Source organism: Melanostigma gelatinosum (genome assembly GCF_949748355.1).
Source record: "Melanostigma gelatinosum genome assembly, chromosome: 3".
Classification (NCBI taxonomy): Eukaryota; Metazoa; Chordata; class Actinopteri; order Perciformes; family Zoarcidae; genus Melanostigma; species Melanostigma gelatinosum.
Window position 1 is genome coordinate 13986318 of NC_136636.1, and position 24717 is coordinate 14011034.

At 38.6% G+C, this 24717-nt stretch overlaps 1 protein-coding gene across 2 annotated transcripts; it reads right to left on the reverse strand.

The window, feature by feature from the left end:
- Positions 1-4569: 4569 nt before the first annotated feature.
- On the reverse strand, positions 4570-23665 carry rad18 (RAD18 E3 ubiquitin protein ligase). 2 transcript variants are annotated; one of them, XM_079265895.1, is made up of 13 exons: positions 23528-23665; positions 22769-22847; positions 21928-21989; positions 21664-21734; positions 18301-18731; positions 17253-17349; positions 15954-16141; positions 15524-15594; positions 14570-14630; positions 10413-10544; positions 9974-10100; positions 8271-8315; positions 4570-5237 (listed from the first exon to the last, which is right to left on the reverse strand). In XM_079265895.1, the coding sequence occupies exons 1-13, from the start codon at positions 23576-23578 to the stop codon at positions 5138-5140; spliced, it is 1515 nt and encodes a 504-aa protein (XP_079122021.1). In that variant the 5' UTR covers positions 23579-23665; the 3' UTR covers positions 4570-5137. The 2 variants fall into 2 exon arrangements, with proteins under 2 accessions (XP_079122021.1, XP_079122020.1); XM_079265894.1 differs by having other exon boundaries at positions 17253-17352.
- Positions 23666-24717: the final 1052 nt, after the last annotated feature.

Below are 24717 nucleotides of genomic sequence, written 5' to 3' on the forward strand. Positions count from 1 at the left end.
TCAAGCAAAGGTGAGGAGCCGGCAGCAGCGGTTTGGTAATCTTACTTCTTTCTAACTCCACTCCCCCAGATGTTTTCCATTTTCAAACTTGTATTCTTCACCCGCAACCGATGCTGACTCAAGTGACATCTCTTGAGATCATTTATCATATTCATCACGGATCCCTCTGGAGCCAAAAAAAGGCTTTATGGGACTTTCGTATCTTCACATAAGCAGTAGTACCAAGACCTGAAAGAAGACTGTGATACCAGTGGAGTTCCCCGTTAAGATAAACCCTTAAAAACATGGCTAATGAACAGATGCTTGGAGTGTGTTTTCACAGGACAGCAACGTCTCAATTAAGCGCTTTGATTGCACTTCATGAGAATTTAACAGACATTCCACCACTAATCTGAAAGCAGATAGGGTTTCATGTACCGTAAGATTCAATTAATTGAGCTCATTTCAAAATGATTTATGATTAGAAGGGGTACAAACTGATCAAGTTTCAGTGATTAAAAAAAACCTTGATGAAGCTCTTTGTCACCTCTTATTAATCCCTCATCTGCCTCATTAGCCGATGTCATGCCTTCTTCTGCGGAAGTCTCTCAACGTGATATTATATTAAACATGGTAACAAGCGCTGATAGAGAGCAGCTGTCCTAGACGAAAATGTGTAAAGTAAAGACAAATATATATATATATATATATATATATATATATATGTTCTTCAGGTAGAAGAATTGTTGTAACTTTTAAAACCACAGTGTGGGTTTAACTGTGAGGTCATACTGCTTCAACACTCCAGGCATAGATCTATCAAAGGGAGGTGAGCTGTGTTGATACAATCTCTCCTTTTGCTTGCTTTTCTCTGCAGGGTGGTTCATGACACTTGAGTGCCGCTAGTTGTTTGCGTTCACTTTTCTCAAGGTCTCTCAAGTCAATTCACAGCCTGCTGCTGAGCGACCCGTTCACGTCTCTCAAAGTCAAAGAAGCCATGAAGTAAATATGGCTTTGTAATTCAAGTCATCAAACTTCTCCCAGAGGAAAAATTAAAAAAAATGATCATAGAACTATTCAGCAGTTACAGTACATTGCCTCCAAAACTACACCAGCAGGGCCAACAAAACACTTTGATATCAATGTCATAATTATATTTGACAAAATGAATATTAGCTGGGTTGTGTCATGTCACTGTGAGCACAGTTTTGGGCATTCAGTGATGTACCCAAATCCTAATAAATCACTGCTCTATCCTTGTGCTGAACTAACTATTAATATACTCATGTCTGACGCTGAATTAATCCCCGTTTAGGATAAGCAGAGAGGCAAAAGATCATTCAAGTTCATCAACAGCATCTCACTGAACATCTATGGAGGATTTTTAGAGTAACACTGCATCATCACACTTTAGTATGAAGGATGCTCTCGTGTATTCATGGCAATTTCTGTTTCCGAGGATAAATACTTCAGTGTTACAACAGCCATTTTGATGCAAAGCCCCCAAAACTCTCTAAACATGGCATTGATACAGCCAGGAAGACGAATGGGATCATCTGTTCAAATCCACACAAAGAAGTAGATCTCAATCTTTGTTCCATGTAAGTCAGGTGTCTACACTCTGTGGAGCATGTGTATGTTTTCGCGGTGTATAGTTGAAAGTACGGCATCATGATATTTTATGCAAACAGCCACTGTTGAAATTCACCATATCGTGGACATATTATGTATTCGCCCAGCATTTTTATTCTCCTCTTACCTAGCGTACAATTAACTAAATGACCATGTACCCATCTGGTGAGGTAATCAAATGCATAGATTCAAGTTGCAAAGACTGTTTTATATCAAACTGTAAAGATAGAATTCAACTGATGAAAGGATCTTCAAACAGCCAGATCTGTCAACAGGTGACCATGTCTAAACAGTTTAGGCTAAGATTACAAGGCTAAACTAGACTCACGTTGACGACAATGTTCTCAGATTCTCTGACCTGTATCTTAACGCAATACACCATTTAGATGTCTTGCAAAGATGAACATACCATAAAGTGGAATTAAATCAAAAATCACACTCAGAACAGAGGAACTTCTTGAGCTTTGGCAAAGAGACAATAAAAGTACCGTAGACATTTATGTATGTATGCCGCACATAGACGTTCATATAACTTCTGTTTCAAAAAGATACAAAAAACAAGCTTCTGATCTTTTTATCCTTTGCAGCTTGTGGCAAATGATAATTGCAGTTGCAAATAACAACTACTAAGCTCTGTAGTTGGGAACTACTGCTTCAATCTAACCACACAAATGAAATCATATTTCATACTAAACTAAATTATTGTTATTCAACCGAAGTTCAATGAGTTTGAAAAAAACAAAGAGACACAGGCCCTCATCTTGGCCGGATTACATCTTTCTACAAAGTGAAGGCTTGGTTTAAAAAGTGATACTGCAGCACTAATGTAATCAGTAACCTGAAAATGAATCTCTAAATGGAAAACTCATTTCATTTCGCAGCCTGGATCTTGTTATCTGCAGTTTAGGTCATCATTCCTATTTATTATGGTAACATCATAGTTATATCACAAATATAATTGCTGGGGTCTGAGGACATGGCCACGAGTCCAATACAGCTAGAAATTGATGTTGTAAGACAATAAGACACATTTTAACCAGATCATCTCATGGTTACAGGACAAGCCCATGTCCCTGTACCTGTGCAATGCTTTGCAAAGCACGTTGTAGCACTAGAAACAGTACACATCCAAGCTCAAAGCTAATTATGAACCAATTACAAAATTACAATGGACCTGAGATTTCAAGTATTTCCTAAAGGGTGATGCAAAAGTATAATTCTTAACTGCCAACACAGTCTGGAGTCGCTCGCTATGTAATAAAGAGTGATATTGATTAACTGTCAGTTATCGAAGCAATACACGAGTGAGTTGACACGGAGATGGTTCAGTGTCATAGTGTTATGGGTTTGCTTTGTTGTCATTGTTTAATTATAAAACTTAAATACAGTCAACAGATTGCCTTTTTGTGGGATAATACAAGTCCCCAAGGGTTTCATTCATTTGTGTTATGTCTTATTGTTTTGTGCAACAAAATTAATCAAAATATAAACCACAATCCACTGCTATAACAGAAGTTTTTCATTTAGTTATTCCTATAATTACAGACTGTAATAACCAACTGAAAATGAAGCAGACTACAAAAAAATGTGTCTCTTTAGTGTGCTGCTGAAATACATTTAAAAAAAGTCAACGGTCAAATGGAACCTCTCCTCCACCAGAGATACATCCAACCCTATTTCCCTATTAGTGTGGCGCCCCTTCAAGCTCGTCTCTGGCTCATTCCCGGATCAAGAGAAATTAGTCACTCCATTGGCAACTGTTTAAAGGGGGACCACAATTATTTGAACCACAAGAGGGCTGTTAACATTGCTGCTATTTCGTCCCCGAGGCTGAGCTTAATGCGAGCTGTTGTCAGGGGCAGGTTGAGTAGTTCATGTAGAACACTCTGTCCCGAGGCTGAATCTTGTAGGTCTGCAACTCTGACTTCTGATTTCTCACCATGACATTCACATTTGACATCCTTTCTTAGTTGGTTTGGACAGTTTCAATAGGCTGTCACGGCATTTGCAATATGAGCAAATGTTGGTTAGGACCAGGACGAGAGGGCCATTATGAATTATAAGATCTAGATTCTGTTTCACCTTGCGTTAGACGGATGATAAACATCCTTCAAAAACCACCCAGACAGACAAATAAGGTGACTGGGATTTCTATTGAAAGGGTGCAGTCCCTGTGGTTTTGGCGCGTGTATGGAATCAGTGATATCATTGCCTGCTTCACTGCATCCCAAATCAAGGATCAGGAGGCACTCAAACCTCTCCTGTAGTTTCAGGCAGAAGTCCCGGCTAATTAAACCAGACACAAACAGAATCATTGTATTGAAAAAAATAAGTAAGGTTGTTATGAATCCAGCAATGTCTGTCAGTGTGTCCCTGCTTTGTCTGAGGGGAGAGACAACCGAGTCAGAAGCACCATGTTTCGGACTGGAGGAGAGCTCTGTTTTCAATCAAGGTCTGCTTCCAAACGTGTTCCTGCTCACTCTCCCATACACGCATACATAAACACCACCTCCCCCCCCCCCCCTTCAGTGTTTACACGTTGGCTGCTTTGACCTAAGGTTTCCACAAGCATTGGGTTTCCTGAACCAAACTGACCCCGGTTACTTTTCTTTCAAAGAAAACAAATCAAGTTGAAAGCTACAGATTTGTTGCATGCTTAGAAATTGCAAATGACAGAGAAAACCCACGCAGCCGAGTTCCTAATCTGAGTTGGCCAAAATATCTGATGGAAAGTTTGAAGATGGAGGTGATAGGTTAGCAATCGAGAGAAGAAAAAAAAAAAAAAAGGTGAATGTTTGGGATTCAATAGACATTCCAGCACAACCACAGAGTATAAAACTGCAGCTTTGCACACAGTGTACAAAGTGCCAAAATCTATTTATGACGCCATGTGCAGCTAATGTTGGAAGAGAAGTCAATTATGTAACACAAAAAGTGTTCAAATGCAAAACTATTAAATGCTGTTACAGGTTTATTTCAGTTTAAACAGAATATTACAGTGGACCATATAACATGGTATATATAAGAAGAAGAAAAAACAAGATTAAGAAAAGAAAAACACAAAAAAAAACAAGATAATGTGGATTCAAATTACAATAGAATACTATATAGTGCCGGGAACACTGGTTACAAGTAGAAATTATGTTAACTTCTGCTTATGTCTATGAACAAAAAGTAAAACTAAGAAGAAACTAAATCTTTACGACACTTAAGTGTTTGAATAAATTCAAGATTTGATTTTACAGCCTCCATACTCCTCGAGTAACATGAAGAAATGTTGGAGGCCAGAGCTCATCATGGACAACAAGACCACAAAGTATTTTAAAATACTAAATGTATTCATACTATGACACATATTGAAAAGTACTACTTCAGAAGAATGAAATGCTGGACAGGAATGTGCATAAAGATCACTTCTTGTTATGCATGAACTTCAGTAATCAGTTTATTGGCATTGATCTGGAAGGTAAGAGATCTCACTCTCTCGACCTCCCTTTGCTCCATCGCTCCATCAATCCATCAATCCTTACGTCTTCCGCCGTCGCTTTCCACTGACGAGTGATGAAGCCGTTTTGTCTCTCTTCGTGCGGGATGTTCGCTTTTGGACTGCGGTCCTCTCTGTGTCTCTATGAAAGATCAATTTCAGAGATAACCTTTTAGTCTTTAGAGAATGGAGAATATCAGAAATGTGCAAAACTAAGGTTAAGGTGATTAAGGTGTTATCATTGGTTAATACAGCTGCCGTACACTAGCTGCTTGGTATCTACACACAATCAACCAAACCCCCAAAAATAAAAAAAGATTCCAGCAGTAAATTACCTACCGACTACAATACCCCAGAGCCATAAACACCACACGTTATTATTATCAATGTACAATAGCTTTCTTAAAATTGCCTTCCTTCCTGCTGCCATCCTTGGTGTATATCTTGAGAAAACATTTGAGACGGGAGGGAAAAGCTTAGAATTTAATCACATCTAAGATTTAGTTAAGTACGATCTTGCTGGATCAAGTCTACCACAACGGTCATAATGTACGTGGTAAATGAGCAAAATTAAATGTATGACCGTTTTCCACTAGTTGCCTCTATGTAACTACCAGTTTAAACAGTCAATTAACACCACAGGCCCCTTTACTTTGAGATGCTACATATTATGCAGACTGCAATCATCTGACGGGAATGGAGGCAGGTGCATAGCCTGAGTGCATTCACACTTGATTATCATGCTGCTGAAGTGATGGAACATTTGATCAACAGGCTGCTTGACATCCCTCCAGCAAACGCATTAGCCCAGAAAAACTCCCTTAGATAAAACATTGTGTGTCCAATTAAAAAAGGACAAATCAACACAAAGCTCTTGGTCCACCCAGCACAGAGACAGAAAACACTATTCTATTTTGGGACTTATTCTCCCTTGTACAAGTGTAAAGTCAATTGCTAGGTCCAACTAGCTCGACTTGAGATGGGCAGACAGGGTTCTCCTGGCTCAATATGAGGCAGAGGTGATCATGTGCACTGCCCTGGACCATGTATGGTCAATGTACTAAATTGTGGTCAAATTGTTTCACGGTCAGTGGTGTAGGTTTATCAAAATATTTACTCCTACTACTTTATATTCTTACATTTTGGGAAGGAGTTTGTTAGAATTTAAGTCTTGAATTTAAGAAAACAACTACTTTCACATTTAGCACCTTCAAAGTAAACACAATTTTTCTTTTACATTAATTCTCCAGAAAGATAAAGGATTCTATTAATTTTTCGGAGACAATCTAATCTGTGCTTTTCTTTCAGAAAATACACAAAAACAATTCTGTTTTTATTCTGACAGAAACCTCACTGCTGTCAGAGAAACACAAAAGAAGCTTTTTTCCCCCATTATGGATTACTTTCTGCCAAATCAATATTTCTTGCTACGGTGTAAGCTCTGGTGGGCTCCACAGCTCATTCTGTAGTGTTGGTGGACTCTGAGATCTCTCCATAAGACGTGTTCAGATAACATGAACCCACAGTATCTTCCATGTGGAACCACTTACAGCTTCACATGAATCTTTAGCTGATTATACTACAGATATATATTACGCTCCAGCCGGTGACAAGGTCCTCTGGCTTTTCATCTTGACACGATGGAGAGGAAAAACAAAATTCCAACAGTGGAATTTGGGTCAGAAGTCCACATGTGGGAGACAACCAAGTATAGTGGATCACTTATGAGCAGGCAATTGGCTTCTGTGCAAAGTGTCATCACTGCCAGAGTCAGTCTGCCAGAGACTGGGGGATGGAGATACAGCCTCACCTGATGGAAAGAACATTTTGTTTCATACTTTTTTACAAGCACAGAAGACACCAGAAGAGCGCACACAGTATCAACTGGTTGGGAATACTAAAACGCATTTAGAATCATTTACATGAGTTCGTTATTTGAACTTGTCTCACCAATGACACGGGTTAGTTTAGTAGCACAAGGCGACGCCACCAGCAAAAAGGAGAGGGAGAGAAGAGGCAATGTGACACCGGAATGCTTCCCGGTCTTTGTGAGCAGTTCGCATGCACATGAGAATCGGGTCACAACAGTTGTCTAGGCAAGTCCTCTGGGGTGAAGAGATATGTGCCGCTTGTCTTGTTGCAGATGACAGCAGCAACAGCCCAGTATGTGGCAGTAAATACTCGAGAAAGAGGATAAAACTGAATACAGAAAGCAGCCTTCCAAATACTGAATCTCAATATTCACAATACTTGTCACAGCTATAATTGGTGTGAAATATGACCACCGCTGACCCTGGACAATTAACATCTGCTGCTGACATAACAGTATAATTGGATAAAATCATCTTTCCTGGCATGTTAAGTTGTCCAAACAATCACCAATAGCTCAGGGACTCTGACTACTAGAATAAATATCCACTGTTTGCCAACAATTTGTTGACAAGAGTGCTATCTTGCTGCCTCTGATAAGAAGCGAAGTTCCCAAATTCAAGGAAAAGCATCATATTACACGTTCAGAGAGGAGAGTAGGACAACCTGTCCCGAGTGAGTGAGAAGCTCGTGAAAGCAGGCAGTAGAGCGGCTTAGCTGCTCTTGTTTTAGAAGAGGGATTTTAGGATTTTCATTCTTAACTGATAGAAGGGCATGGCATGTTATTTATCTACATCGCTCTACTCCAAAAACTGCGTCATTACCAAATATTTTGATAATCGATTAATTGGTTTGAGAATTATTTTAGGAAAATTCTCTGATTGCAACTTCTTAAATGAGAATATTTTCTGTTTCTTTACTCCTCTAACAGCAGACTGAATCACTTTGAATTGTGGGAAACACTGAACAACATTTTCTGACATTTTCTACACCAAACAACTAAAACAAACAATAAACAGTCATTAGAAAATAAAATGTCTTCGTTTCACTTGATGGTTTTTAAAGCTGTACTCAAGTATTTGCAGTTCCACTTGTTATCGTTTTCTAAATGTAAAACTAATGTAACTCAAGGTGTGAATTTACTGTGTGTCAGACAATCCTGACAAGTGTGTTGACATCCAATCTGTGCATAAATACAAATGTGCAATTACTTGTAATGGCAACAAGATTATGTAGCATTCGTAGCATTAGTGGGTGGCACAGTAAAAACTAAAAACACAAAAGGTTTGACAGTAGAACCACTTACTCTGGGTGTCTGGCAGGCTCCGGACCAAAGATGTCTGAAATAGAACTGCAATGGAAAAGAGGGAGTGGACAGAAGAAAAGAAGGAAAATGTCATCAGTTTTACTGATATAGGGTATTTGCTGTTTCAATATATTGTATTAGTTTAGTCCCAAGCAACAGCCATAAAGGTGAGATATTTCTAATTATACTGTGATGCTCTGAAAACTATGAATGGTTTTCTTTAAACTCATGTGTTTTGAGCAGGTGTTTTCACTGCATTACACTTTGTGTAGAACCAACTGTCAGCCTGCCATTGACAAGATAAACATACCACCGAAACAATGGTCAGCGATGTTACTTCAAAGGGAGTAAAAATGAGATATGATTGTTCACAATACCAAGAGGCTTTAGTTGAGTGAGACAGAGTTGTAGTACTCGAGAGCGGTCTAGGTCTCAAGAGCACTTTTTGAAGGGCTCATCTCGGTCCCCGTCAACAAAAACCTGCAGATTTTATTTCTAGACTACAACTTCGGGGAAATCACGTAACTGCCTGTGCGTTAATATATTTGTTAACATCATTACTGTGATTTGATGGTAAACCTCCTGCTTTTAATGCAACCAATAATTGAATAATTTATACTCTTCCCTGCCCAACCACACATTGAAAGTGAATGCAGGAGACATGAGGCTGTTCGGGAGGACATGTCCGGGAAATCTTTGTTAATAAAATGACTAAATGAGACCAAGAGCTCATCTGCAAAACAGCATCCACAAGAAAACACAAAGCAAACATGTAAACGCTGACAGACGGCTGGAACCAAATCAAACTTTTATCATCATTTGTATTTTGTTACTCATAGAAAACAAAGGAACATTGTTCTCTCCCTCTGCCTCAATTACACACAACATGATGCTGAGCTGAAATGATTTGGCCTATTTACTGTGAAGCTGGTCTCATGTCTGTCAATCTTCAGCACTCCAAATAAAAAGGCCTCCACAACATGACAAAGTTGTTCTGCAGCTTTCTTTGTATTTCATACACAAACTCATGTAGACTGTTCAGATGGTTAAAACTACCCGTAGCGTATGGCTGGAGTTCTCTTGTTACACTCACCTCTGTATCCAGAGGTTGCAACATAGGACAGAAATGCCAATAAAATGACAGTTTCTGAGCATTTCTAAGTGAATGATGAAAGGAAATTAAATTAATTCCGCTTTTAAAAGACGTGTAAAGACATGATTTATTCATACTACGTCACAAATGGTGACAAGACACGAGTTTGCTGCCAAAAGAACGAGAAATTAATTGGAATGGGGACTAAAATAGACAAACTGCACTGGATACAAACACTTAAACTCAAGCAAATATAACGAGATGTTGCACCATCGTACAAAACACCAGTAGAGTTAAAAGCAGATTGCCACACAAATTGCAAAATAAGTTAATACACTAGAAAACGGTAGCACCATTAATATTTCTAAAACTAAAATAGTCAGTGATTTTCCTTGAGGATTTACGAACTGAAAGTTACAAGAGGAAGCATTGCTTTCTTCCAACATGATCACTGTGAAATTACACTTGGATATATGCAAACTGTAGAAAGGTAGTTACAAATAAGGCTCCGACTCATCCGTAGCATGAAAAAGACCAAACCTTGACAAGAAGCTTTGAGGGTGTGACCTCCAGTCAGTGAATGAGGACGTGTCCACTATCTAGGGCTCACCTGCTGATGGACACGTCACTATAGGTGGGGCTGGAGGACAATTCAATCCTTCTCGCAGATGGCTCCGCGTCAGATTCTCTGTCTTCTACCTTAATCACCGAGTAGCTTTTTGATTCTGCAACGTGATCTAGAGGAGGCACACATGGACAGTTCATCATTGTGTCAGACTCCCAGGTCATTGTGTCAGACTCCCAGGGAGAATTAAACAGTGGCGGAACGACCTGTCAAAAGGGGTGTGCATAAAGTCAGAAGTAGATTTAAGGTCGTGTTGGTACTGTTACATATCTGTAGCCTCTCACACAGTGGACAGTGTCACGCAATTTGTTGTGCCTTTTTCAATTTGTATATAGTCATGAAATGAGTTAGTCCCACTATTTAAACATCTCCTGTGGCTAGAGTACATTGTATTCCTTGAGAAAGGTAATGAGTGCTGCAGTACCTGCTGAGGGTGTTTTCTGTGCATCCTCTTCTTCCACAGTGACTTTCTGTTTGATACGAGTCTGCCTGGGGGTTTCTAGGCAATACCGAACCTGAGCAATCAGGTGGGAAAAGTCACTGTTGTGCTTCTTCCCTGCAGGAAAAAATAGGATATATGGTGGAATAGCTTTAAATAAAAGGACATCATGTTTAATTATGCAGCAGAGTATCTGAGGTACAGAGTGCTAGTCAATGATCTTAATGCAACACTATCTTAGCGCTTATGGTCAGGGTCACTGAAAATGAGTTGAGAGCCCACCTAGTCGTGGATCAAAGAAAATAACTTCCCACAAATAGGCTACTGTAGAAAATGTTGTTTGGGAATTTACCATGAACTAAAATGTATATTGAATGCGGGCTCATTTTTCTTCGTGAGACAGTATCTGTAACGCATCAGGCCGATCAGACTCGTACGTTGACTTGGAAATGACAAATTACAACCTTGAAAGGTTGAATATATTTGAGAAATCCAAGGTTTTATTCTGTATTTAAAGCGTAACACCACAGATGCAAGGTCCAAGATGTCTGTGGCAACAAAATCCCTAAATTACATTGGTGGAGGCCAAACAGTCACTGAAAATACATTATAACTGCCTGTGAACAGACGCAGGCAAAAAGAAGAATTGAATCACTTCCTACATAAGCATCTGTGATGTTCCTATAAACAAAGACAGGAGAACAGAGAACTGAGAGAAAGAAATAATACTGCAATTAACACTCGTGTGATCTACACAAGGAACAACTCTACTACCTCAGACTTGTCACCGATACCTTCAGGAGCAAAGGAGTACTTTATTCTCACACGAAAATTAGCCAATTCATTTGCAAAGCTTTACCCGCGTGTGGCTCCTAATACACAGTACATATGTAGTATTGTTTGTTTTTTGTTTACAGGCTTGTAAGAATTAGACAGTTGTGCATTTTGTGGGTTACAAGTTATGGTAACATTTCATGCACAAGGTTCATTTTACAGACATGCAGCAACACGAGCACACACAGCTTTGCAGTGGACTCCATCAGGCATTGCATTTTTAACATTGCTGGATAGTGGATAAACTACAACAAACCTCTCCGGGGCTGGGCTCCCAAAGCAGGATTTCTAGGATTTTCCTTGCTGCTATTCTGGGTTCTAAGATTTGTTTTCTAAATAACCAGCTGCTGATTGTATTATTAACAAAAGAATATGTCATAAAGGCTGCAAGCCACCGGTGGATTCGGTGTGCGCTCCTTTCACCTTCCTGTCTGCTCATTGACCATTCTCTATGCTGGCAGATTGAGTCATCCACATCCTCCTGTGATAAATCAAGAGGTTATCACAGCAGTGCAGATATTTATAGACCCTACCTACTTTGAGTCACAACCCTCTTTCAACCAATTTTAAAGTTAGCATTGCAGAGTTATTTCCAACAAGCTTTTTATCTCGTTCAACCATCACTTTGGATCCCCTCATGCTGCTGTTTTTGCTTGACCTCTGCCCTTTAAGATAAAAACACAGACCTGGTCTACAGTGGACGTCTGTGCCTTCGTACGTCTGTATGAGTGGTTGAGTGATTATCTGCAGTATGAGCTCATATCGAATGGAATAACAAAATCTTAGATGGAGACTTAAATAGCCACGTAACCCTACGTATCATAATAAAAAATGTCTTCAGAAACAGGTTCACTCAGGCAAAATCTCATCAATTTTAAATATTTCCATTCCGCCCCTTGCTGCTAAATTACTCACTGGAGGCGCAGCGCTGCTTGTTTCTGTTGCTGGTAATGTGGCGTGAAAGGTCCACAGGGCGAGCTGACAGTGGCTGGCTCCCAGACAGAATAAAGTAAGTTTGATATTACCGCTGGGCGACACATTGAATATGCAAAATCGTAATGATTTTGTTGGGAGACTTGTAAATATTACTTTTAAAGTTTCCAAAAGAACAGTGTCAACCTCTCCACTGCTTAACCACGCGACAATAACAAAGATGAGACAAAAATAATCTCGTGCCGATGGATTTAGAACTCAAGTGGATTTTCTACTGAATTGGCAGCCGAGAGATGGAAAAAAAGAAATGCATTGATGGGTCTTAAAAGCCTTTGCTTTGGAAATTATCATCATAAGCTTTCATTAAGATGCACAAAGCATATCTAATCTTTAGGCATATTCTACCGGCAAGACCTCTAAATCCTTCCTAGATCAAGCTTGTGTCCCGCATTGTTGTGCCGAACATCTTCTGTTACGGTTTTCAAATAAAGGGTTCCGATAGATTTCAACATCGTCAACCTAAATTATGGATTTTTGTTATTGTGGTTACATAAATGTAATTGATGGTGCTGTTACCGTAGATTGCTGCCAGACCACCGTGTTAAATATAGGTGGGTGTCTCCCTTTGAGTGCAGCAAGTGCCAACGAATATGGATTGTAGCGGAACACTTACCGGTAGTTTGATAAAAAAACATTAAAAAAAAAAAAAAAGATTACATCTATCAATTTGGACTTTACAACGCTCTATGAAATGTTTGGATCACACAAGTTGGAAATACTATTAATGTTAGTGGAGCCTGACTTTTATCTGCAACTGTGGAGAAATCTTGGGTTTAACCAGAAAAGAAGCTGCTCAGCATTCAAATGTTGATTTGGAACTCAAACGTCAAAGTTCTGAATGAAGCTTCAAAGCTTTGAACTCTTCAGCCTTCGAGTTTTGCCATTTGATAGTTTGAGGTATTCTTACAGAAGAATCAAATCTTCAAAAAGGATTAACCTTCAGATAAGTACAAAAAAGGAAGTAATTTAATGAAACCGTTGTTAAGAAATGTCCTGAGGGAAACCCTGATCAAATCTAAGAGACGCTGCCTTGAATTCCTGTTCTTGTCTCATGAGCGTGAGGACAAGGCCAGGTTTATTCGTACAGCACCTTTCAAACACAGACACAGAGCACTGCATAGGACACAGAATAAATCTAAAAGGCAATGAAACGGAAAATAACTACAAAAAGACAAAGGAATGAAAGTTATAGTGCTTGTAGTTTGAAAGACGTTGCAATGGGTAGATGGAGTGAGTGCAATAGATGATTCATTTTGAATGATGCAACATTTCTACATGCACTGTGATTCTGTATGTATATCTGATTACTTTAATAGAGGCTGTTAAGTCCTGATTAATGTTCGGTATGGAATATCCCTCTTTGAAATGAGTCAATATTGAACTGTAAACATAAACCGTAAAACATGTTTTTGAAGAAGATTACCAACCCAGACCAAAAGGTTTTTCAGTATTAGTTTTCTTAAGTGCGAAGAAATAACTGTCAGTTAAAAAGGAGAAAGAAACATTACAAATCATTTCAGGGAACACAAAATTGGTCAATTCATATAGAGTTCAAAACAAATTCAGACATTGGAAAAAAGTGGTCTGTCTCTCTGAGATAACATTTTGCCTTTTTTTGTCTGATGCGTCTTTTTCTACAGAAGACAGCGTTCATATATTTTTGTAACTGACCCACACAGTTGGACAGTTTGGAAGCACTGGAAGTCATAGTATCATCGATACACGTTTTCCTCAGTGATGAGATAAATGCCAAAAGATTGCCAACTGTTTTCATCAAACAAAGTTGATCATCAGAAAATGTGTTTTCCTACAGTAAACAATGTTGGCTTTAAAACGTATGTATCCTCAGAAAATATATTAGTGAGGCTATGCATAGAGAAGAGGGGAAATTGTACATAAAGTTGCAATTTCACTGACAGCATTTATTTTGTAATTTGGGGTAATGTAATAAATTATTTTGCTGTTTTTCTTACTCTGGGTCTATTCAATTTAGTTTGCACTTTTTGTACACTTGGCAAAGGCGTAGTGATATTATGTTGCACTTGATATTTTTTAAACATTTGAGAGTGGTCAAATATACAGCAAGTAGCTAGTTTACTTATCTTTCTGCAAAGCTAATGAATTACAAACGCAGTATTCTGACATGCAATTTCCTTCCATGCAGGCCCATACCGTACATGCATATTTTAACAGAACATGTAAAATCATGCAAAGCAATTTCATCAGTTGAACTTTGTTCACAGATTTTAAGCTGCCAGCTTGACGAGTCAAACCCCTGAGGTGTCAACAGATTCATAGTGAAGAAAATCACTTACTGTAATTTGAATGCACCTCATCAATCTCCTTTTCGGACTGATTCTTTGCGAAAACCATGACCTTTGAATTGACAAAAACATACATTAGCGTGAACCATATATATACACTGGTATACATTTATTAAAACTCCTCAGGGACATTTGAGAGGAAAAAGTATCATGAGGCCCAAACGCACTAAAAGCATCCGATGTGCATGTTTTGAAGTACACCTATTGTTTTAAATGGCCATGCACCTACTCAAACCGTGTTTCAATTTTGGAGTCAAATGAAGACCCAGCGATTAAAGCTGTTTTTTTCTGCAGCCGCAAATCTGTCAGGAGAGCTGAAAGGTAGAAAATGTGAAAGATTTCTCCCCAAAGGACGATATTTTGTGAAAAAAGAAAAGTATTAATTGTTAATAATACTGCTACTGTCGCTTTCGCTGGTTCAAATGACAAACAACGCTGGCAGTCGGTCCCATCAGCTACCACCGCTTAACGTTAATACCATTTGTGACTTGATCGCTGGTTTGTGTGCTCTCTGCAGGACAGTGTGCGTAATCAGCCAGGGATTGTTTATGAGGCAACAGAAGCTTCACTCTGTAACACCACTGTACAACAGCGAGTGGACTGAGAGTTTTTGTATTCCCAAGAACTCCAACATGATAAGTCTTCCATCTAGACGATCGTGTGACGCCAATTTCACATTTTCTAGTTAAACTTTCAATCTTTTCATATCAATGATTTAAAAGACAACGTATTAAGGGGTATCTGTAATATATAGAACCTCGCCTAAACAGCAACCTTTTCCTAAAATATTGCTGCTTCTGTGGTGTTAGCATTTCAAATCTGAAACAGGAAACAGGAGCATCAATTGATGTGCGTGAAATGAGGCGCTACATTTGTCACTTTCAGGGCGTTTGGGGCTGTACAATTCAAGCCCACAATACATCCCATTAAGCTGTTACTACACACGGGTTTGGCTTTCCCCTGCAGCTGATTCCTTATCTTCTCATTGGCCTCCAACTCTTTGGCAATATCTTCAGCTGTTGACAAGGAAAAAAATGATTTATTCGTTAAGATCACAAATATTGCCCGTTAAAATCTGCAATTGAACAAAAAAAGGTTTTCAGGCAAATCCTGGGAATACCAGTCAAAAAAAACACAACCTGTGATACCAAATGTCTACGGTATATACATCAACATATGTTCTTGTCTCATAAATATAGGATGTATGCCTCCGCCAACAAGTTAAGAGACCCTTTACATTTATGTCTGTCCAAAAATGTCTTCATCATTTTAGAAATTTGTGTTTAATTTTTAAAAATGTGTTTAGAAACAAAACTCAGATTTGACTTTAAACACAGTATCACCCCTTGTGGTGTAATGGACCAAATGCCCTCACCCGATTTGGGCTTTAGGGAATCACACTGGGCATTGTATGCGTGGACAAACTCCTGGTGTCTTTTGATCAGCTGGTCTCGGGAACCCTGCTTTGAGAGATGGCACTCCTTCAGCCTCCTCTTCAGCTCCTGCATCGAAAGCAGGTTGTACACGAGCTTCGTCATCGGACGCCTCGCGTTGCCAAGGGAGCTGCAACGGAGATGTTGAACAGAATATTTCAGTAATCACCCGATATAACGTGGGGCATTTTTGTACTCAGCCGTAATACATTTCTAAAACTGTTCAACATGCGAGTCTTGGACATCATAAGCAGATGATTGATTAATGATATATAACTGATGAGAGTTGCCATTTGTCAGCTTGGTGGAGGAACACACTCTGAGGTTCTATAGTCCTGTTAAATTCATACAAGGCCGTCAAATGTGTTATATTGTATTGCATACTTTGTCTTGAATAGAAGACATTAAGTGTAAATTATTAATGTTGGTAGCGAGAGGAATCCTCTCCATGCAGGCTGACTACATGAGGCCAGAATATTAAAACCTCTGAAATTATCATGACGTCAGGGTGTACTTCAGATCAACTATTTTGCCCGGCAACAAAAATTACCAATCCTTAACAGAACATCATATTTGCGAGAGAGGATCAGTCTCTCAAGTCATGTCACAGAACCTGTCTTCAACAAGAGGATTAGCCAGGTCGATGGTAATACTACAAATACAGTAATAAGTGCAATTGTATAGTTTCAGTAATTCTGTAATTGTAAGCAAACAAAAGTGCAATAACACAGAGTATATGACTTCAATTTCCAAGTAAAAATCATACACAGGCACTTTCAGAGGAAACTATCTTCTCAGACAGTGGAAAGGACAGATAGCAGGGAAGGTGTGCATATGAAGTCAACCGACGGTGCATCAGACAATGTACATTGTGGAGATCTGTAGTTAAATAAAATGTGTACATGTCTAGAATATGTTTCCGTGAAGCACACATTTTTACACAATATCAGGTTTTATCTCTACATACTAGCCTGCCTCTCACAAATACTAGAAGCCAGGAAAAAACAGCTGGCCTAGCTCCATCAACCCTGAAAAAACAAAATCCAGTCCAAACAGTCACATACCGCATAGATTGACAATTCTTACCAGTTTTTTGTGAATTAATAAATTTGAATCCAATGATCAGGAAATCTATGAAGTGTCTTTTAGTTGTACTTATATCTCACCTCCCTATAGAGCATTATTGAGCAAACAGCAGCAGACAGCCTTTATTTAAGTGATCAGCTAAGTTGGTATTTTACCTCCTCAAGCTTTCCTTCTTCTCTCCTCTGGTAAGACACGTGTCCAGATGATTGTTGATGAACTGCTGTGGTACACTGACAGAGCACACAGGGCACTCTACTGCAAAAAAAAAAAAAAAATGCACAAGATATTATTTGCTGCTTAGTTGAAAATAATAAACCGTTTTTTTTATCCTATGTCACATTACATTTCCGTGCCAAACCATACCATCCCATCAATGCACTTAATATGAAAGGGTACAAATAAAGAGCTGATCCTAAACTAAATACCCACAATCTAAAAACAGCAACACTTACTGACCAACAGCAAGAAGTAACACAATCTTTTGCTTCAAGACAATATGTTCACTGACTACTGTGAAAAGTATACCGTACGTTTTCGTATTGTTTCAGCTCGCGTCAGATCATGCGTAGACTTGGTAATATGAGAACGTCCTTGAATGTACCGTCAGGAAGTTTTTAAAACTCACAACATAAAAATGACTTTGACACAACAATAAAGGTGGCTCATTGTTCACACGGTAATGGATTTCCCATACCAAGCTAACTTCTAGAATCAGCAAGTTGATTTTTAAAACAGTTTTAGAGTTTCATCGTGCATCCTTTCAGGGTGTCTTTCTGTTAAGTTTGGGGACACAGGAGAGGGTCCTAAGCAGATTTGACACACACACACACACACACACACACACACACACACACACACACACACACAGAGGAAGAGCAACTTCATTCTCTGCTCAAGACACCATTACTTCGCTATATCTTTACATAGCAAACACATGTTTGCTGCTATATTAATGTTCTGAATTTAGCATCTTTAAGACATAGCTACACCAAAAGGACGATACATACTGAAGATGATACTCTTCTTTTAAACTGCCCGAAAAGCTTAAGGTTGTGCCTGCCTGCTTCAGACTTATAAAAAGAGATTCCCCACGCAATTATTAAAAGCGAACATGTGACAGATGTCGCCGTGTGAACATGAATCAGTGAGCTAATGGATGGATTCAGCGTTATTACCGGTAACCTACAGGTAGAAGGGCTTCACCTTTGATTACGGGCTTCACGTCCTGTGATGGTGATGAGGAATGCGCCATCTCAACCCCGGTGCTCATACTGTGCGAGACTCCGGCTTCCCGCTTGACTGACATCAAACCCTGGATAGATGCCACCTCCACATCCATCGGCTCTTCCTTCACAACCACTGGATGTTGATCAGCTGCTGAATGTAGGTCAGCGTCATTTGCATTGTGGGTGTGTGCAGTCTGTATTTTCCTCCGCTGAGCACACCGAACGACAGAACCGTCTTGCTGGGTTTCCTTAGTGGGAGTTGTTTTAGGCCTCTTTTGGAAAAAGTGACTCAAAACTGAGCTATTACACTTCTGGCCCATCTCTCTGGGAGTTCTGCATTTGACAGCTGAAGCTGGGGTCCTTGGTGATATTGGAGGAGATTCAAAATGCACTTTTGACAACTGCTGCCTAGAAAAAGGCAAAAGGGCATGTGAATTAAAGCGTGTTTTGCATTTTCAAAAATACAAATGTACAGTATACTTACATAAAGTATGTTCTGTAGTGTAAAGGATGTGTGACCTCTTAAAAAAATGCATGTTGAGCCCATTAAAGAGAGAAGGAGAGTCAATAAATACTGTAGACAGTAAAGTGAGCCCTTTGAAGTTAAACTGCACCTGCTCAACTATCTCGCTCCTTCTCTGAGGGAGCGAGAAAAAGTAGGCACTTCGGCAAACAAATTTCGGCTGGGCCATTACTTGCAATAAAACGGGAACCAATGAGGTGTGTAATGTTCCGCTTTCCATATCTAGAACTAATTTGTACTTGCTGTCCCCATTAGAGCAGGTGCACGCACACACACACTTGCCAAAGCCGCTTCGCACAAATGTCACATGGAAACACCTCCTCTTTCTCCCTGCAAAGATCTGGAGGAAATATGCTCCAGTCGTTTTGTAGCACCGCATACAGCCCGTTAGAACTTTGACTTTGTATTGCAGCAAATGTTTTGTAGTATATTTGGACAAGGTAAGCAAAAAAACAGAAGGTGTATGAAAAGTACCTCAATCACTTTGAGTTACAAAGTGTAACGTTTCAGTTGTATCTGCTATGTTACTTAACTGTGCTGACCTGTTAAACACAATTTGGATAATACAAATGTACCGTCATCACTTCACATGAGAGCCATTCGTTTCTGCCCCAACTGTTTCTGCCTCATTTGAGCAAACAGGTTTTTGTCAAATGGTTCTAAACACTACTGTAGCTCAGCAGTTTACAGGCTGTTGCCATAGAGAAGACACCAGCCAGAAGAGCTGTTAGAGATGCAGTACCTATTTAAAATGAGTAGCATACATTACATCATGGTTACGACGGGACTCATTCGTCACCAAAGTAATTCAATTTCAAGTAGTTTAAAAGTTGCTTTTTGTCAAGCAGTAAATAAAAAGAAATCCTTAAATAACGTGAAACATTATCTGCCGGTGACTAGGCAGATAATGTTACTGTGATAACAGTGTGGCACTGCAATAATCGCTGTGGTTGGCTGTAGAAATAGGCCTCTAGTATAATTGCACTAAATTAAAGCCACCCAATGCAGTTTTCCAGTAAGTTCCACAATGAAAAATGTAAGACGCTATCCAAAAACCCTTCTAAAGCAGAAAACATAGCAACTACATGGACAGATGCTAGAGAAATCTACACATTCTTCCCTGTATGATTTTGTGCAGACATGTTTTTGCACAGGCCCAAAAGCTAAATATGTGAAAGAAATAGTCTTTAAATGTGGTACATTTATTTCAGAGCAAACTAACTATTCATAAATTGGTCGAGACAGGTGTGTTGCGACATAGCTACAACATTCTAAGACAACGTCGAGGAATCCCATATTTCAGATGCTCAATGCTACGCAACAGGAAATTAAAACCCAAAAGGCAAGAGCAGCAGCGTAAGCCACTCATTTATAACAGTGATGACACTCGGAAGGTCTGGAGTTCGTGGAGAGACTTTTCACAGATGATAACATTGACATGATTGATGGAAAGGAGGAACTTACTGACTGATAACAGCATTCAGATATTAAATCAAGATTAGGCCGGACTTCACTGAAGAAACAATTCTGTCGATTATAGCTTGAGTTGTTTCTTTAGTGGTTTTCAGGGACAATGCCCTCTGATGAACAGAAAAGGAGCCGGTTTTTCAAGGAGGCTTATTTTCAGCTTCTTTTTTTTTTGTTTACCTCAACAGATGCTATAACGCACACAAAAACATGGATCACTCATAAAACTCTGTTCATAGACTTCCTTAAGGAGATGTCTTTTGTGTTGTCCTTTTGTGTTACCTTTTCACTGGAGAAACAAGACTAAGATGGGTACAGAGTGAGGATTACAGGATGAGAAGGAGAGCATGACCCTAGACCAGCAGGGATACATAATCCCAGGGGTTGGGGGTGACTGAAATATCAGTCTGCCTGAGACAAACCAAATAGTGCAAGCATGTGGCTAGTTGCACCCATGTGTTCAAGTTAAAGGAATTGTTTTCCTACACTGTGATAACTGTCACTGGAGGAAAAAAACGAAAATTTAAAAAGGACCAATTCATTTCCTTGAGACAGGCTTTGGACACTGCTCCCTAGGCCCTCATCCTGCTGTAATGAAAAAAGATCAGCCCTAGAGCTACACAACACACGTACAAGTGCAATACAAGGACTGTGAATGACTTTAGCTGATGAAAACAAAATCCCCATTTGATTTACAGAGAATCCTTAAATCAAAAGTAGATTACTAGAAGGCAATTACAATTGTTTCCCTAATGCTGATGAATTGCTAAAAACTGAAATAGGTTCCCTTGTGGACATACTGTAATCTTTTCAATAACAATGGGATCTCTTGAAATCGTTTTTCTTGTCAGTTCTTAGAACCGTGCCGATACAAACTGGAGGGATGCTCAGGCGATGCACCTGTGCCCGTGGTAAAGAGCTTTTACATGGATTGTAGAGTAAGATGTATTTCCTGATCTGCCATTTTCATAATTCTGTCTCTGTGGGCAAAATAATTACACTAAATGTAAGAACTATTGTTTGCTGTATATGGGTGTATTAAAATAAATTGCTTATATATTTGTTCTCCATCTGAGCTGGTGTGCAGAAGGCCAGAAAAATACTTGGATTTAACAGTATTTAGATGATAAATGAGTGGCATCACTTACTAAAGTCCAAATAAACAGTAATTCATTGACTCCAGCATCATGTATCCATTTGCGGATTTGTTAATGTGGACAAATGTGGTACAGGCAGGATTCTGTTTTTAAATCTTCGCTGCTCATCATGACGGCAGTACCCTGAATTCAAAACCAATACCAAAACAGGTTTGGTTTGCTGGTAACCATTTATAATGCATTGTGTGGTTACCTTGCAGCTTGAAAGTTTACGACCAAGTCATCCAATAAACGGTTGGTTCTTAAATCTTGTTCAGCTGCTTGCTGAAAGAAAGAGGCGAGGTATGAAGGATCCTGTCTCCTTTATCAAATTAATACAATTAATTACAGACGATAACATGAAATTGTGAAAGATGACGGCCTGTAATTGTGTCATCTATATTGAGGTAATGACCCTGATGATTATGCAAATTGATTTGGGGGCACGATTACACATTCAAGTCAAGTTTATACTTACTGTATTGCAAACTGGACACTGCAATTTATAGCAAAGACATTTTCTGATGCACAAGGAGCAAACTGTAAAATGAAATGCAAACAAAATGCATGTTACACATCATTTTTTTAGCCAACAGGTAGAGTTTTTCAGTGCTAATTTGGTCTGAACAATAAACATAAAAAAGTTCTCTGTCGTGCACAACTGTATTCAATCCACATTTGAGGAGTCTGATGGTGCACTCATATACATCACAAAGCTAAATTCTGGAGCAAATAAGAAGGACACGTCTTTGGACACAAATAAATGCAGACAAATATGGATTCACCTAAAATAAACCTGCTTCAACTTAAGCGCGGAACTCACTCTTTTCTCAAGACAACAGCAGAATGCAGGGGACAGAAAGTCATGATGACTACTGAATGATTCTTTTGCTCATCATCAAAATGATACCAAAGATTACATACACAATATTTGTAGAAGTAGCTAACACACACACGGCAAAAACATCCCATTCATTTGAAAAGACACCAATTCTCATTTAAATGTTCACCTCTTACTGCTTTGATTAGGACCTTTTTTTCCAAAAGGAATTTTATTTCTTGTAAATTATTTGCTTCTAATTAAGATAATAATCAATAATCAACTGAAGGAATTTTATTTCTTGTAAATTATTTGCTTCTAATTAAGATAATAATCAATAATCAACTGAAGGAATTTTATTTCTTGTAAATGATTTGCTTCTAATTAAGATAATAATCAATAATCAACTGAAGGAATTTTATTTTTTGTAAATGATTTGCTTCTAATTAAGATAATAATCACGAGAGCTATCTTAGAAGCTGCTCTACTTGTTACTTACAGTTGTGAGAGCATTTAGTCATCATTGAAATATTTAGAAAGTCGAAGCAAATGGGACATCGAAGCAGGGCATCAACATTCTGCAGATGAGAAAAACACCACAGTGAACACCAATAAAACAGCTCAACTATTAGTTATTTACCAGTAACCAAAAATGATACAAAAACACTGTCACTAATGCATTTTACATCTATAGGAAACAGACAGTTTAAAACACAGACCCACAATAATTATGTATGCAAGTATGTTTTTGTTTTGGCATGATGACGTCAATGCATTTTGTGTTTGGTTTTAGCGGTAACGTAAGTTAACCGTTCAATAACGTTAACGTTATTGAACGGTTATATTGAGATATTCTGAGATATTCTGTATGGACAGGGTTCCATATTAACAGTATGTTTTATGGTCAAGATTAATGTTAACTGTAACGTTGGCTACTTAACGTTACTTCATTAGTATGACGTTAACGTCAGTTTGCGTTAAATCAGAAATGAGTTTGTTGCATTGTACGTCAGCTATAAGGGTAGCTAATGTCACGTTAGCATATGTTTAGTAAGTACTACAACTGGATATCAGATAACTAGATGATTAAGTTATATGTATTTAACTAAATGTCTTCATAATTGTAACGTCAGTTGGCATCCTATAGATTTAACGTCTTGTAACATTAACGTTAGCTGTGGGGGTTTTCATTTAACGTTAGCTAAGAGTTAATAGCTGCCATGTTAGCGAAACGTTTTACAATAAATATACAACTTACTTTCAGACATGCAAAGCCAGGTGGTAAATCCGCTTCAATCTGTAGCGCCATGTCTGGTAAACAAAAGAGCAGCTATTAGAGAAAATCACAAAACTTTTGTTTCAGTGATTTCAGTGAACTCAAAGTCCCGCTCATGCGGATACAGGACGCGACCTACGTCATTTGACGACTTCCGCTGAGTTGGAGGTCCAGATTCATAAAGTTCTAGATCCGGTTCGATGGATGCACAACCACAAATAAGATGAATTGTTCAGATTCAGTCTTTCTGTAGCTTTTATATGTCTAAAGAATAGCCTATGTTTAAAAAAAAATATATATATATATACTTTCTATTTGAGTTTTAGTAATCTAAATATATTTGTTTGTACTTTCTTTGATATGGCCTTTGAAGCATATCAGCATTTGTATTTTTTCAGTTTGTAGAAGGATTCCTTCGGATTAAATACAATTTAACCTCTCGTTTTGCATAGTTTTACCATTTATAAAAATACGGCGATGGTGGTGTAAGCAAGGTAAACTCAACTACACAAACATTGAACATGATATGCTACCTGTTCTAATGTATAATGAGCCTAATCATAGATAAAATACTTGTATAACGATCAATACTCAGATTGAGTAAATGTTGAACATTCTACATAATTATTCAGTGTCACTCAGTTTGCAAGACTTGGCAAACAGCACATATAAGCTTCTGTGACGATTTAAACTGAGGGATCCAAAAGCCATAACAAATTTGTAAAGATTAAATGTTTTGGTACCACTTTTGGGAACTGTGTAGAATGGAGGAAAAATAGCATACGACTCAAACAACATTTTACCAGATGTTGGTTTTCCTTTGATTTACTAAGTCAACCTTTCAAGATTTAAACTATGTTAAATCTAACCATGACTCCAACCAGGAAATGCAAGTGGAAAATGGGTATTCCAGAACAACTGACTTACTTGTGCTGCCTCCACTGTGACAGTCTTGCTGCACTTCATTTCAGCTGATAAGGAGTCAAGTGACCCTGGAAGACAAGTGTAAGTATCAAGAAATACTGCATAGCCAGTTATATCATCTTTAAATATAATATTATGCCTAAGGTGTTTGGCTATGGCAGCTGTTTCTTAACTTAACTTATGTTAACTAAACAATCTCTCCACGTTTTCCATTGAACTGGGAAATGCTTAGCAGGCTTTTCAGGAAC

Excerpts from the sequence above, each read along its gene's own strand:
- rad18 (XM_079265894.1), bottom strand. The coding sequence starts at position 23,578 with ATGGCGCTACAGATTGAAGCGGATTTACCACCTGGCTTTGCATGTCTG. Across the intron at positions 17,353-18,300 it reads CGTGAAGCCCGTAATCAAAG|TAGAGTGCCCTGTGTGCTCT; the intron begins GTGAAGCCCTTC and ends TTTTTTTTGCAG. Across the intron at positions 10,101-10,412 it reads ACAGAAAACACCCTCAGCAG|ATCACGTTGCAGAATCAAAA; the intron begins GTACTGCAGCAC and ends TGCCTCCTCTAG.